Source organism: Rhagoletis pomonella, unplaced genomic scaffold (genome assembly GCF_013731165.1).
Source record: "Rhagoletis pomonella isolate Grant_MI unplaced genomic scaffold, Rhpom_1.0 Rhpom_scaffold_04300, whole genome shotgun sequence".
In the NCBI taxonomy this organism is placed as follows: Eukaryota; Metazoa; Arthropoda; class Insecta; order Diptera; family Tephritidae; genus Rhagoletis; species Rhagoletis pomonella.
The window spans coordinates 1-16752 of NW_023462850.1; the positions used below are offsets into that span (position 1 = coordinate 1).

At 41.4% G+C, this 16752-nt stretch overlaps 1 protein-coding gene across 1 annotated transcript; it reads left to right on the forward strand.

Annotated features, from left to right (window-relative positions):
- Positions 1 to 2729: 2729 nt before the first annotated feature.
- LOC118754645 lies at positions 2730 to 3323 on the forward strand. The gene has a single exon (XM_036489535.1). It carries the CDS (start codon positions 2730 to 2732, stop codon positions 3321 to 3323), a length of 594 nt encoding a protein of 197 aa, XP_036345428.1.
- Positions 3324 to 16752: the final 13429 nt, after the last annotated feature.

Sequence of the window (16752 nt, forward strand, 5' to 3'; positions counted from 1 at the left end):
AGGAGCTTGTCTTTATATATTAGTGTAGGTAACACAGGGCAACACCGATTTTGATGCGGCAAATGTTGAAGCTGGTTTTAATAGGCTTTTTTTTGCTGATTAAGAATACGTAAGTATAATGTTTCCATCAGCTCCAGATTTTGAGAAAAATGTGGTGAAAGTGTACAAAAAATTTTTTTTAGCTCTAGCAATGAAACGAAAGGTCATAGAACCTTCCAATTAGGCATGAATTAAGGCTTGGGCTTCTGACTTCAATCCTTGAAAGTACCATTCCTGCACCTTGACCCTAAGGCTACCTATAGTCATTTATTTAACAGCTAACACCAACTTTTACATCATTTTTGACGATAAAAAGTAAATGAGTATAGGTGACCATTAGGGCAAGGTGCAGGAATAGTACTTTCAGGGATGGTAGTCTGTAGTTCTAGCTTTAATTTAAGCCTAGGTGGAAGGTTCTATCAACTTTTGCTTAATTGCGGTAGGAACTCAAACTTCCCGAAATCAGTTATTCCTGTTCAGCAAATGACTATAAGGGCTGGTTACTCCAACTCAACTTAGTTAAGCCAATTTTCTCGACTCAGTCAGGAATAAGCTGTGTAAAACGTAGGCTAACTTTTGACTCAAGTCCAAAAGTGGCTAAAATAAGTTAAGTTGAGTTGGAGAAACCAGCCCTAAGTGACCATCAAGCAAAGGTGCGGGAACTTGCTTTAATCAAAGCCTAAGTGGAAGGTTCTACCACCCCTTGTTTCTTTGCTAGAGCTTCTCAAATATTGCAAAAAACTCCATTTTTTGACAATTTGACCTCGGTTTTTCTTAAAATATGGAGCTGATGGTAACTTTTTGCTTACGGATTCGGAATCAGCACAAAAAAATCTGTCAAAATTAGCGTTAACATTTGCTGCATAATTTTTTTTTCCATTTTTGTTGGCCTGTGTAATAAGTATCAATCATATCATATATGTTAACCCAGCCAATAAGCTACCTACGTGCTAAATTTCAAGCAAATCGGACCATTAATAAGACTGTTTCGAATAGTTCGGTCTCTGACCCACTTAACGGAAAAAATTAATCCTATATGCTTATCTAGGCAAAAGGCTACCAAAGAACCAACTGCATTTTTTTAAGCATAACTCGACCCCTGCGCCAACTATCGGAAAAATTAAAACTTTATGCACTCCTTCTTCTAAACACGATTCCAAAAGAGCAGCACCCATTCGAATCAGTTATGAAACATAGGAGAAAAATGTTCCCAATTGATTCAAGCTCCCAATGAATTTCACAATTATCTGAAATTTTCCAAGCTTTCGTCGAAAAAAATTCAAATTTTTTGCGTTCTTCCGGATTTTTATGAGTTTTCCACTTAGAATTTTCTATTTTACCATTCGAGAGCCATCTCGAAGTAATTTTTATATATATAGATAGATATACGTATTTAATACATACATTCTTGCCACTGCTAATCACATGAATAAAAATCCTAAAAACGAAAATATGACTGCAATATTTCTTGTTTAAAATGTTCTAGATCCATCGCACACCACGGACTTTATCGGCCGCCGATTTAGTTGGGCTTGCTAGTCTTTCCATTGCTCCACAACTAATTGGTCGGAGGGATTAAGTTGGTGTAGTGTGCCCACCTCCATACATCTTCATGTACATATTTCAAGCGAGCCCTACTATTTAAATAGGCGGCCGATAAATTCTGTGGTATGAGCTGCCTTCTATAGCTGCATTATTACATCTATTCCGTGTGTTGCAATATCCACGGAAGCAGCAGTTATGAAGAAAATGATTTAAAAATATTAGACAAATTCTCTACTTGTATGTTTGCCTTTCCTTTGTTTTATTTTTCCAACGTCAAAAGCTGAACTTTTTTTGAAAAAGTTGGTACAACAAAAAATACGAAACACGTTTTCTGTCAGATAGCTAACATGGCGGATAAGAAGAAGTGAAACCACTGATCCACTTCCCGGAAAAAAAGCGTCCTATGTTCTAATCTAGGCAAAATGCTAACCACGTACTAAATTTTAAGCAAATCGGTCCATAAATACGATTTTTTCGAATAGATCAGTCCCTGGTCCACTTCGCGGAAAAAAGCATCTATGTGATAATCTAGGCAAAAAGCTACCTAGGTACCAAATTTTAAGCAAATCGGACCATAACTACGATTTTTTCGAATAGATCGGTCCCTGGTCCACTTCCCGGAAAAAAGGATTCTATATGCTAACCTAGGCAAAATGCTACCTACGTACCAAATTTTAAGCAAATCGGACCATAAATACGATTTTTTCGAATAGATCGGTCCCTGGTCCACCGGAGGGTTTTCCCAAAATTTTCTTTCTTAAAAACCTTCTCCTGGCAACTAAGAACAACTGAAAAAAAAATTAGCCAAATCGGCCCAACCGTTCTCAATTGATGAATTACTATACATTTTTCACACCATTTTTATATATATAGATGTTAAATATTAAGTAAACAAAAGAAATATAGCCAAAACTGTTAAACAGGCTGATTTTGAGGTCTAGTGGCAACTTCGGCTTGTGTTTACATTTTACAGGAATAAATTTATAGCACATTTTCCTCTAACTAAGATGCAGGTTCAACTGACCAAAATTCAGGGAGTTGCGTTGCGCATAACCAACTTCATGACCAACACGTGAAAGGTGGCAAAAGACCGTCGATCTGCAAGCTATTTGACAGCAAGAAAAACGTTACTGGAATCATATTGGATGGAATACAACACATGTTATGATGAACTAAGGTTGTTCGCTGCGACTGCTGATAAAGGTGATGTTACTGCGGTGAATGAATATTTGTTTACAGAAAACCTGGGCGAATTAATTGACGACATTAACGCATTGCGAACAGAATCTCACAACATTACTGCAAACGCGGAAAATTCAACAAATACAACGACTGTTTGTATACAGCAAATGACTACGTTACCACGAACTAAGATTCCAACTTTTGATGGTAATTTTTTACATTGGTACGCATTCAAAGATATTTTTGAATCGGTTGTATCTAACCATTCAAATTTGAGTAACACACAGAGACTTCAGTATCTCAAAAACGCACTGATTGGTGATGCGGAACATGTTCTTGACAATATTGTGACAACAGATGCGAATTTTCAAGTTGCATGGGACATTCTTGTTAAGAAGTATCCGAACAAGCGCATAATTATCAACTCGTACTTAACTCAAATTATGAATTTGCCGAAAGTTGATGCTGAAACTGCCAGTCAATTGCGGGTGTTGTGTGACGGAGTAACAGCAGCATTGCGGGCGTTAGAACATCTTGGCCGTTCAGTATCACACTAATAAATTGGATGTTGCTACAAGTAAGGCATGGGAACTGTCTCTTAGCTCAAGCGATGAAAGGTTTAAGAATATCCTTGCAAATCGTATTCAATCATTGGAGGTCATAAAGTTAGCGTATGATGAACCTCAAAAGGCAGCTAAATTGAAAACTGTTAAAGGTTTTCACACTTCAACTGCAACATGTCCGATATGTTCAGATAAGCATATCGTTCAGCATTGCAAACAATTTAAGGCTTCAAGTGCAAAGAAAGAGCTGGTCATGAGTCATAAGATATGCTTTAATAGTCTAAGGCAAGGACATATGTTACGGGTGTGTCCGTCCGAGAGGCGTTGCTCAGTTTTCAAAGCAAAGCACAACACATTATTGCATGGTGTTTTTTGTAATAAGACCGAACCTAATGTGGCACAACAAGGAGTGTCGCAAAGTAATATAGCGGATTCGAGTACAACGAATGTCGCATGACGTATAACAGCCAACAACACATGTATTGGAAACATGTCTAACCATTCACCAGCTTATTTGCCGACAGTGCTGTTGGCCATCGCGTTTGTGGAAGCACGTGGTCCGAATGGACATAAACACATCTTGCGAGTATTAATCGATAACGGAGCCGAAGCTACGTTCGTTAGTGAGTTTGCAGCACGACAGTTGCAGTTACAACGTACAGTAGTTAAGATCCCGATCAGCGGGGCAACTGGTACGAGCATGGCTTGTGCGAAGGCATTGGCCAAAGTCACTATTCGATCACTAAAATATGATTTTGAGATGGAGTGTATCGGCTTGGTACTTCCAAGGGTAGGGAACATTACACCTAGTAAGCACATCCCGAATACCGAATTCCCAGAATTGGGTCAGTTAAAGTTAGCTGATCCCAAGTGGTACCAACCCGGTGCTATTGAAATCATCCTGAGTGCGGCAGACTACGCCATGATAATACGCAGCGAAGTAAAACAAAGCGCTACTAATGGAATGGTGGAACAGCATACGCAACTAGCCTGGATCATCTTTGGTGGGTTATCTGGTTATAAGAGTATGTGTGATACTCACAGAGCCCAGTGCTACAACACACACATCGACTTGGAGCATACATTACGTCTTTTCTGGGAGCTTGAGGAACTCAACGAGCGTGACGCAAGATGAAGTATACTGCGAAAACCTGTTCGAGCAAACTACAAGGCGTAACAGTCTCGGCCGACACATCGTGAAACTCCCTGTGTGAAAGGGCGCTGACCTTCAACAGCTTGCACCTAGCAAGCAAGATGCGCTAGTCTTGTTAGAAAATACACCTCGACGGCTTGCTCGCGAACCTGAACTTAGTACATTTTATAAAAAGTTTATGGAAGAGTATCGTGAACCCGGGTACATGCAAGTGACGAACGACAACAATGCTAGTCACATGTGCTATTTACCACACCACGGTGTGTGGAAAGCTTCCAGCACTACTACAAAACTACGTGTGGCGTTCAATCCCGCACGGAAATACTCCACGGGGGTATCGCTGAACGACTGTCTGTACACTGGGCCAAAGTTGCAGAATGGTTTGGCCAGTATTTTGCTGAAGTTGCGACAATACAAATTTGCATTTACGGGTGACATCGAGAAAATATACAGGCAGATTTTGGTGGACCGCGAAGATGCTGAACTTCAACGAATTTATTGGCGTACTCCTACAGAGGATTCACCCACCAGCTACACGCTACTGACCGTAACGTATGGGACTAATTGTGCACCGTACTTGGCACTTAAAGTCTTACGACGTCTCGCAAATGATGAACGAGAGAAATTCTCTCAAGCGGCAAAATCACTCGAAACTGAATTTTACATAGATCACGTCTTATCCGGAGGCGACACACACGATGACGTTATCAACAATATGCATCAATTAAAATCGCTGCTGCAGGCCGGCGGTTTTAGTTTGCGTAAGTTCAACTCCAACGCTATTGAGGCCTTGAACGCTATTGAGCCATGCGATCGTGATCCATCGGACTCATTGGAGTTAGGCATGAGCGACAGGACCAAGCCTTTAGGAATAGTTTGGCTTACTCGTACTGATATGCTAACATATAGCATTGATTTGGATTACAGCATTACGTGCTTCACCAAACGTCAAATAGCGAGTGATGTTGCTAGAGTATTCGATCCGTTGGGACTCGTGGCTCCTGTAACCGTAAGAGGCAAAATCTTTTTGCAGCGGCTATGGGACTGGAAGTTAGATTGGGGTGAGACCCTGCCCCAAGGTATTCAGCGTCAATGGACAGTTTATCGAAATGAATTACAACAACTTCAAAATTTGCATATCCCGCGTTGGCTAAAAGTAGTCGGGAACTGCACCGTGGAACTACACGTATTCTCTGATGCCTCGAGCGCAGCGTACGCTGCTGCAGTCTACATAAAATTAACAACTGAGAGTTATACTTCAGTCAATTTGCTAATGGCGAAAACGAAAGTGGCACCTTTAAAACGACTGCCAATTCCTCGACTGGAATTGTGTGGTGCTCGTCTCGCCGCGGTTCTCTTGACAAAAACCAAAGATGCATTATCGTTCAAATTGGATCGATGTCTACTGTGGACAGACTCCGTAACTGCGCTTTGTCGGATCCGATCGTCCCCAGGCAAATTGAAGCAGTTTGTTTCGAACCGTGTCACGCACATTCAGAACGTCACTTCCGACGCAGCCTGGCGCTATATTTCAACGAAACACAATCCGGCAGATTGTGCTTCGAGAGGTATTTCGGCCAACAATTTACTGTCAAACGCACTATGGTGGAACGGGCCAGCATGGCTTTCCTTGAATGAACAATACTGGCCTCAACATAAAATAAATTCTCCGGAAAATATCCCAGAAACCAGAGAAGTCACTGTTTGTACAGTACAACTTAATAATCAAGACTGGTTGTATACACTTACTACAAAATATTCGAGCCTCGACAAACTCATCGCTATAATTGAATGGTGCTTACGGTTTTCAAATAAGTGCCGAAACAAATCGAGTGTTCTGGCATCGTTTTGCACCTGGACAGAACGGTACAAAGCGCTAAAGATACTCATTAAGATGACGCAACAAGCTGAATTTAAGCTTGCAATGTTAGCTCTACAACAACAAAAGAACTTTCAAAAAAAACTAAGCTAAGAAAGCTGAATTTAACACTGGATTCTGAAAGCTTATGCGTCTACGCGGGCGATTGCAGAAAGCAGATATGCCGTTTAACGAAAGATGCCCTATTGTCATGCCCAAACGGCATCCTATCACGTCTTTAATTGTGCACCATGCTCATCATCGGTGTCTTCATGGCGGTACGCAAGCAACACTGGGTTATGTAAGACGCCAGTTCTGGGTTATCGATGGGCGTACGGAAGTGAAACGCGTAATACGCAGCTGTGTCAAATGTTATCGACATAGCTGCACCCCATACAACCAAATGATGGGCGATCTTCCGGCAGCACGTTTCACTGTAACATTCCCGTTAATGCACACCGGCGTCGATTACGCTAGACCATTCAACGTACGAGCAACCAAGGGGCGGGGACACAAGAGCTATAAAGGTTACGTGGCATTGTTCGTTTGTTTGGCCAGTAAAGGCATTCATCTTGAGTTGGTAAGCGATATGACAACTCAATCATTTCTTCATGCATTAGAACGTTTGGTAGCTGCACGTGGCATCTGCTCAGACATGTATAGCAATAGAGGTACTGCACTTGTTGGTGCTGACGCGCTGATTTAAGAAGAACTTGAAAATTTTCGGAAGCAGTTAGACGCCGCGACTAGCTATGCCTCACGGACTGGTATAAACTGGCATTTCATACCCCCAGGAGCTCCAAACTTTGGCGGGCTTTGGGAAGCCGGCATTAAAAGCATGAAAGCCTTGCTAAAACGCACAATCAACACTACAACACTCTCCTTTGAAGAATTTTACACAGTGCTCAAGCGAGTCGAATCGTGTCTAAACTCTAGACCACTTGCTGCACTCACAGATGATCTTACGGATTTCGCTGCGCTGACACCAGGGCACATGCTTATTGGGCGCGCTCTTACCAGCGTCCCAGAACCTAATCTTCTCGATACAAAGAGTGGCCTTTTGTGCCGCTGGAAACAACTTAGCCAGATATATCAAGACTTCTGGCGCCGATGGTCTGCAGAGTATTTACATCATATGCAAGTTCGCTCCAAATGGCACAAACAACAACCAAATGTCAAGGTTGGAGAACTTGTGCTTGTTAGAGATGAAAAAGTACCCGCTGCTCAATGGAAACGGGCTCGAATTACAGATACCCATCCGGGCTCTGATGGACTTGTTCGCGTCGTGAGTTTAAAAACGGCAACTACCGCGATACAACGGCCAATATCGAAGATATCTGTGCTGCCTATTCCTACAGAAGCGCCCAATTCTTCGGACGAGACACCTACGGTTTGCGGCGAACGTGATTTTTCGTCGAAATATGACGAGGTGGGCGGGAAATGTTAAGGATTTTCTGAACACTTCCCAATAATGAACTCAAATAGCTGTCGACGTACGATGAACAAAAAAACACGTCTCTGGGCAGTGGAACAGTTACGGTATCATCGGTAAAACGCACGCGATTTTCACTACGCATGTCATTTTTCTCCCGCTCATAATATTTATTCCATTTAACATCATCATAATTGTCATTAAAATACTTCAATAAATATTCTCGCGTTTAGTACCAAGAAACGATTGCTCATCATTTACCTTGGAAGAAATTCCTGGCATCCCTCAACATAACCCCAAACACCCCCTAACATCCAAGTTGTACATATATATATGGAAAATAGTACCTTGAAATGCTAGCTTAATAGTGTCGAGTTGGAAGTTTTCATCGGTTAATTTTTAATTAGCCCCTATTTTACAAAGCTTTTATCAACTTGCCATGTTGTATCTCCAGACACCTTTGCTATAATTGTAGATTATAATCAAAGTATACACTACATACGCTACAGCGGAAATGGACGACACGCTCGTATGTATGTATGTACTATCAAATAAAACACCTCTTTGAGGTAAAATTTTCGAGTGACGAAAGCTGAACTAGAAACACAAAATTTATGATATCAATTTCGTGACGAAAATTGTACGCATTTTTTAACTGCCTTTGAAACGTAAGGAAAATCTTTTTAAATTGAAGAAACATGTCCAAAAACCCCGGAGGAGCACTGAAAGAATTCTGTGTTTTAAATTAGCATATTTTGAACGAATTCGGAATGTCTAAGTTGGAAAAGAAACCAACCTTTCTATAAGGAAACAATTATAGAAAGACTTTTCTTACACTGTATTCATGTCTCCGCCAGCAATTTGTGACGACATCATTTAAAAGCAGCTAAGTAGAAAGACGACACTATTTATGAGATGGCATATTCAACGAGCCAATGTGCCAAAATGCGGGTATAAACAATTATTGATTATTTAATATCGGAACCGAGATCATATAAGTTAATTGATTGGTTTTCACACACTTTTGAAACACAAATTATATGCCTTTTTACTGCAAATAAAAGTGCCAAAAAAAAGGTGTTATTCCTTTTAATCATTCACATTTATCAATAAAATAAAGCCACATTTTCAAAACAAAAGTGCAATGATAAAATAGGATAAACAAAATGAATGGCATTTATAAATTAGAAAATTTTAGTTGAGAAAAAGAAGTGCAAGCAAAGGATTTCACAAAACTGAATTGAAATGTTATTTTTTTTACAAAAGTGCCATTTTGGCACTTTATGCCAAATTGAAAAATTAAGTGCTATTTGAAGTAAAATAGGGACAAATGGCACGGTTTAAGCCAAGTTGGCATCCCTGCTTCCAATAACTTACGAATATAAAAAGGTGAAATATCGAGGGCTTGAATTCATTAATACCCCCTATCTGCAGTTGGCACAAAAACTAATTTGTGATTTTAGAATCCATCTGGGACTTATTACCTGTCGTTATATAAGGTAACATTAATATCACTGATGACAGTTAAAGCTTAGGTGGATTTTTATATCAGAATCTCATCTTTGTGAAAGATGTGCAGATAGAGGGTATTATTGAATATAAGCCCTCGATGTTTAAAATATACAAAAATTTTATTTCAACGTATACAAAAAATAAATCTACCTGTGTTACAGCACGGCGGGAGACGGGGAAGGGGGGCCGCGGCTTAGCGTGACGTGGTGTGCGCGCCGGACGCGCGGGGTACGCGGGGCGCGAGCGCGACCCCGCGGCCCGCGGGGTGTAGCGCGCTAACGCGGGCCGCCGCGAAGCTAAGCAAATTTAATGTTTGAAAGAGAAATAATGTCAATGGACTTTATTTAGTTTTTAAAAGGGTAATAATGTCAATTGACTTTATTTCGCACCAGGGTGGGAAATAAAGTCAATTGACCTTATTTCCGTGGATCTTATTACCTGTCACCGATTAGCACAGCTGCATCCTTCAACTTGTCAACTCGCGGGAAATTCCCCGATTTGCAAGGAATTTCGGTTTAAGTGGCAACCGGGGAATGGGCAATTTTTTTCGGGGAACTGGGTATGTTATTTTTATATCTTAAAGTAACCAAATTAGACGGATATGTTAATTTTTAACCAATGGACCCTTTTTAGAGCGACATTTTTTCAATTTGAATCGCAATATCTTCACAACAAGAGTTTTCCCAGATATAAGCTATATACCAGATGAAACCTAAGGTTTTGGGCTATACTCGTGGAAACCTAGAATAAAATCGACTGACCAGTGTTTGAGAAAATTCCCGAATTGTATATTTTCAGCAGCCAGATTTTTAGTTGTCAGGCGATAACGTTATTACATATTTATATTTTACAAACACAAAAAATAGCGTTAGATAGCTTGTCTGAAGGCTCTTCTACTGATATCAACATCAATGACATGGACTGAGTAGCGCGGCCTCAGTCGTAGTTTAAATATTGCCCTTTTTCGAATTTCAGGCAGCAGTCACGCCCACAAAGGCATACGAAGCAAAACATCCTGTAGTGAAACCTTCTTAGATTTTTTTGTACTTTAATTCCTGAAAGTTTGAAAAAAATTTAATGAAGGTACGTACAGACGCCACATACATACCAAAGCATCTCGTAGTGGAGACACGAACCAAAACACATTTATCTCTATATCTTTCCAACTAGTAGCCGGAGCGTAACATGTAAGGTATCGTTTGAAAGGTATTGGCTTATAGAATAACACTAAATATGTTGGGTGTACCCACATGCCCCCTTAAACCGGCAAAAGCCAAAAAACGTTTTTTGTTTCGAAACACTTTAGGCTAATTTTTAAGAATGCGGTTAATCGTTTATGAAGCTTGAATAAATTTTCTGGACACACTCTGCAAGACCTTTCCAACGATATCTCAAACATGTCAATTGGACGTCTGGATAAAAACTTCCAAATCACGTGTATATATAAGCGAGTCATTTCAGCATGCTACTGTGGCTGCTTTCGTCACTCGCGCGCACTGCCGTGCGCTGTGATATGCATGTGCGAATCTTGAAAGGGAATATAAATAAAGTCTGATAAAATACAATGTTTATGTATCAGAATTTCGTTGAATTATTGATGTGTATACATCTTTGGTGTCGGTAAAGGTAAAATTGGCGAAGATGTAACGCATAGCCCAACAAAAAATTTCGAATGGCTAGACAGAGACGAACACATGGTGTTTGGCTCAGTGGCGAATTTGGTGGAGTAACTTGGGAACCAGTTGAATATAAACTGAGGCAAGCCAGGGACAAGTTGGGAATCAGGTTGGGACTACCCCCAAACTAATTACTTTCGTCTCAGTTGGCTGATTTGAGCTCCAGTGGCCGTTTTGAGGTGTTTGAAAGCCTTTGGAGGTGTTTTAACGTGTTTTTGGATGCTGGGAGTGCCGTATTAATATGTGTGAGCACCGATCTATTAATATCGTTCAATTATTTTAATATCTATTGCAAAATTTTATACAGACAAGACTAAAAAGTACAAAATAGTAAATAAAATAAAATAAAAAACTTTTTAATATACCACGTTTTCGATCTCATAAGTTGTTTATAATGACTTTTGCTAAAATTTCAAAATCATGAGTTATCAAAAAAAATTCTATGGGACTGAGAAATATTAGTCCATTTATAAAAGCGTGGTGTATTAGAGAGTTTATCTTATTTTATTTATTTCTTATTTTTTTCAAATTTGACCATCGGTTATGCCAAACATGTAGGGACAAAACGATACTAGTAAATACAAGTACATAGTCGATACTTTTCGTTCAACACCAAGTAATTTTGGTATCGATACTTTTGAATTGAGTACTGAGCAGGTATCGGAAGAAAGTACTTGTATGACAATTTTATCAGCGCTCTTTTATTTTTTAATCTAATTATTACAGTGAATAGCTAAAATTTTTTGACAGTTTATTTGCCAATTAAAAGAAAGTCCTACAAAGAAAGACCAATTATCATCTCATTAACATATCGCTAGCTTAAAGTGAAAAATTGCTAAATCCACTTTTTGTGAAAACTCATAGTTGGATATATGAAGCAAGGTAAATAAAGTGCTTGATTTACTTCTTTCCGTTGTTATTAAATTAAAGGCAAATTTACTGAGTCCAAAAGAGGCACAGAAAAATCGATAAGCTCACAAAAAATTCTAAACCTTTAATTTGCAACAGAGCCTTCTGCAAAAATCTTAAAGAAAATGTTTTGAAACGTTTTTTTCCTCCACAGTCACCGACTGCCCTCCGAACCATATGGTCGATTCCACAGCGTAGTAGTGTTCTTTTTTCTTTTCTTTTTCCTTTTTCGTCTGTGCGATTATTCTTTACTTTACTAGTTCACATTTACCTACTATTTCGTGTGACGTTGCTTCTGCTGATTTGGTTTTGTTTTTTTTTTTTTGCGTGTAAAATGAAATGTCCCTAGAGGGACCATCACTAGCTAATCACAGGTATTCATTTTTATCCCCTAATCCCCAACGAAAGAGGAAGAAATATTGTTCTCCATTCAAAACTCAAAAAAAAGCCACCCCGAAATACCGTTGATACAAATAAGCCCCTGGATAAATTTTCGTGTTTTGCTATGCATAAAGCCTTGCAGAATATTAGCTCAGAACTCAAAAAAATCACGGACTTAAAAGATGGAAATTTTTATTAATGGTAAAAAACACCAATATTGCAAAAAAAATTCTGGCAACCAAACATTTGATTGGAATCTGTAAAGTTAATATTGACCTTCACAATGTGATGCGCGCGCCCTTCCTTCCCATCTTCCAATACCATGCACTCGAATCTTCTGCGCAAACTGCGCTGGTAACCACTCCGCTTCCAGTAGGCTATTCCCGAACCGACAACAAATGCTCAATGAGAGAAGCAATTAGAATACACAAATTGTAAATTCTACCTCAACTCAACGGGTACTCTACCTCTTTTTCCACTGTAACTAAAGACACTCCAATTTCACAACAAAATGACACACGCATTTCTTCACCACTCCCTACTGCAGCAGCAAACAACATTTTGAATATTGCACAGCAAAAGAGCACGAAAACTTCACCACTTCTTTCTTCATCCTCTAACAATATTCCAAATAACCCACAACAAAGCGACATAAAAACTTCTTGACCACCTCTCGCTATAGCCGAAAATTACATTTCAAGTAGCTAACAACAAAGTAATACAAACCTGTTATCATCATCTCTCCATAACTACAAACAGTACGAACAACACTGAACAAAATTTCAACGGAATCCACAATTGAAACCTTAATACAGAAAATAACAGTCACACTAGAAACAGCTTTAACCTCTCAAAATCAAACTACATCACCAATGAACTCAGTCGATGACTTCAAAAATGTCAACTCTTTTTCATACAATTTTTCTATTTTACGTAAAATACCCCAATCCGATTATTCAGCCGATAACAGCTTTTCCCCCAAACAAGTACAATAGCTATTCCAACAACCTCCCCCAAAATTCTTCATGCAAACAAGGAATTGTCCACTTTGTGAAAAAATCTCTCACACATAAAGCTATTCACATTCCATCCAACATCTCGGCTTTAGCAGTTGAAACAGACATTGGCTTTAAATTGTCTATTATAACCTACTATATCCCGCCCCATTAAACTTTTAATAGTAGGGAACTGCAAAATAGCCTGCTCCTATTTCCGCCTCCCTACATCTTTCTAGTTGATTTCAATGTCTGGAGCCTAGTTTGGGGCTCTCAAGCATCAAAACGTATAGGCGAAATTATTGAAGATATCATCCTATCCAACAACTCCATCGTCCTTAACGATGGTTCACCCACTCACTTTTCCTTTCATTGCACCTTCACCCATCCTGACATTACCCTCGTTTCGGCCTCCCTAGGACCCAAACTGTCATCCCACACACTTAGCGAACTCAATAACAGCGATCATTTTCCTCTAATTACCACCCTCAACCTACCGAACCAATACCAGATTAAGCTTAGAGCAAAATTTTTAACAGATAAAGCGGATTGGCCTAAGTTCCTCTCCCTTTCAGCCGAAATATGTAGCAGTAAGCCGGGTCGGCGAAAATCCTGCGGCTGAACCCTCCACGAGGGTGCCGACTGGTAATGGCCACTACAATTTAGGTTCTGTACGATGTCAGAATGGTGTCCAGCTAATTTCAGAAATCATTGCTATGTGCTTAAGCTCTTCAATAGCTTAGTTATATGGAAATAGTTTTTGATCGTGGCCTATGGAGGTTATGGAGGAGCAAACCTCTTTAAAAAAGCTCTGGGTTGGAGCAAAGTGTTAGACGACCCGTGCTGATGTTCAGCCTGGCTGGGGACCCAGATTAACAAATAGCCCAGTCTCGAACGGAGTGCTCCGGATACCTGGCGATCTCTGGTTCTATCAAGCCTTACCTGCCCACACGGACCTCTGTGCGGGCGGACCTTCTTTGTCCGACACTCGTGGGACCAAAATTATGAGTTCGAATTTTAAAAACACACAAAATCTAACAAGGAGGACGGCCGTCCAAAAAAACCGACAGGGGTGGCTCCGATTAATGCTACAGCCTCGACCAGGGCATTGATCAGACCGTGAGTGACAGGAACTAGAGGGGGCTTAAGCTGTAGGGCTGGTCCTGGTACGAGTACCATAGGAGGCAGAGGGGGAGTGGAGGCTTGGGCAAACCGGTCTCCAACCGATTCACGTCTGGAGCTGCAGCGTCACCTTAACCCAAGGGCGGGGTGCGGCACCTGCTTCAAGAATAACCCGGCAGGATGCTGCTGGCATTCCAGGCAGCTCAGGGAAAGCTGTAAACACAGGCCTGGAGGGTCGGTTAAACATGTCCGCCCCTCGAAGCAGGCATATTATAATAAAAACGCGGTCACGAGGGTCGTGAACAGGTTCGGGGACCTGCCGAAAGAGCAGCTTACGGAGGAGCAGGTTAGGCCACTGGAGTGGGCGAGGGGAGTTGTAGCCAGCTTAGAAAAACCGGCACTGCTCCTAAAAGGCAGCGGTCTGCTGAACAGAACAGGCAGGGTAAAGGGTCGCCAAAAGACCGAAATCAGGCTGCCATAAATACCCCACCTGCAGGGACGTAGTCAATGGAGGCGGTGAGGTATTGGCCATCATCGAAAGAGGGGAGGAGGAAGGAACTATCCCCAAAGAGAAGTGGAGGTTGGTGGAGGAAGCGATCGCCGAAATCTACCTCCAAGTCCTAGAGGAAGATCCTGGACCTCCTCCTCTCTGCCATGATTCCGGTTGGTATCAGGGTAGAGCTAAACTCATCGCCTGCGAGGACCATAAGTCAGCCCAGCTCTACAGGTTGGCCGGGAGCCAAGCTCGAGGCCGTCAGCAAGGAAGATATTCCTAGCAGACTGAGGGCTGCGAGTTTGGATTCCGGCTAAACCCGCCGAGCCTGAAAGAAGTGAGTGGATCTTTAGATCCTATATATATAATATATATATAATGAGGACCTGGCACCTCACAATTGGAGGGTAGGGAAAGTAGAGGAGCCGGTAGAGACTAGAAGGCAGGTGTTGCTGATCCTCAACGCCGAATCGCTAGCCCCACTGGCGCAAAAGGATTGGGGGGTGAGATTCGGGTTTGTTGATGCAATTCGAATTCTACTGCAGCCACGAGCCGAGCTTGGACCTTGGTGGTGAAGAAGGGTTGCCCAGCAGCCAAGGCTCATCCCACTCGGAGAGGCTATGCGGTTCGGGGCCAATATTTTATGAAGAAGACCTTCTCGCCAATGACACCGAGGGTGAGGAGATCGAAGAGGCGGACGTGGGTGGATGTCACGATGGTGGTGGTAAAACGGTTAGATTCTGAGGAAGCTGATCCAGATCAACCTGCACCACTCTAAACTCGCGTCTGCGAACCTTGAGGTCCGCCTGGCTGCCGGTGGACTCGACGTTGCCCTCACCCAGGAACCGTGGATACACGGCAATAAAATCTGCGGGCTTGGGATGAAGGGCTTTAACTTATTGCCGCACAAAATGCAGTTAAGACTCGAGCTTGCATATTAGCAAGAAACGACTTAAACATCTTCCTGCTTCCACAGCTTAGTGACGGTAATCTGATAGCGGCAAGCATTGAGCTGGTCAAAACCAGCTTTTGGGTAGCCTCTGCCTACATGGCCCATGCCAAGGACGTGCCACCATATGAGTTTCGGACATTGGTCGAGGAAGCCGCCTACAAGAATAAGCCACTGGTTGTCTCCTGCGACGCTAATGCCCACAATTTGATGTGGGCGAGTACGGACATGAATGCTAGAGGTGAGTCGTTACTAGACTTCACTCTAGGAAACAAACTTAGTGTCTTGAATTTAGGCTCAGAGCCGACCTTTATAACAAAGAGTAGAGAAGAAGTTTTGGATTTAACCCTGACCTTTATAACAAAGAGTAGAGAGGAAGTTTTGGGTTTAACCCTGACTTCAGGCATGTTTGCACATAAAATCAAGAGATGGAGAGTACTGAATGAAAAATCTTATTCTGACCATCTATGTATATATTGAATTCGAAATAGATCTTAAGAGCCCCCAAATAAGAGAGTGCAGAAATGCTAGAAATATCTACTGGGGGGTTTACAACAATAAATTAAGGACTTTACTGCCAAAGATACCTCCCCGAGACACCGCCACACAGGTGGAGCTGGATGGGTTGGTTAATCAGGTTATTAAAGCCATGAATAGTTATTTTTCAGCCGGATGTCCGGTTCTTCGATATAAGGGAAAAACCAAACAACCTCGGTGGTCGAAACAATTATCCTCGTTATGTGAATCCAATAGGACAATGTTCAATAAGGCCAAAGCCACAAGAGCAACAGAGGACTGGGAAGCCTATAAGGCTGATCTGAAAATATACAAAAAAGCAGTTAGAACTGCGAAACGTAAATCCTGGCAAAGTTACTGCAAGGGAATTGAGGAAACCATGGAAGCGGCTAGATTAAGAAGAATTCTCGCAAAGTCGCCATGCCAC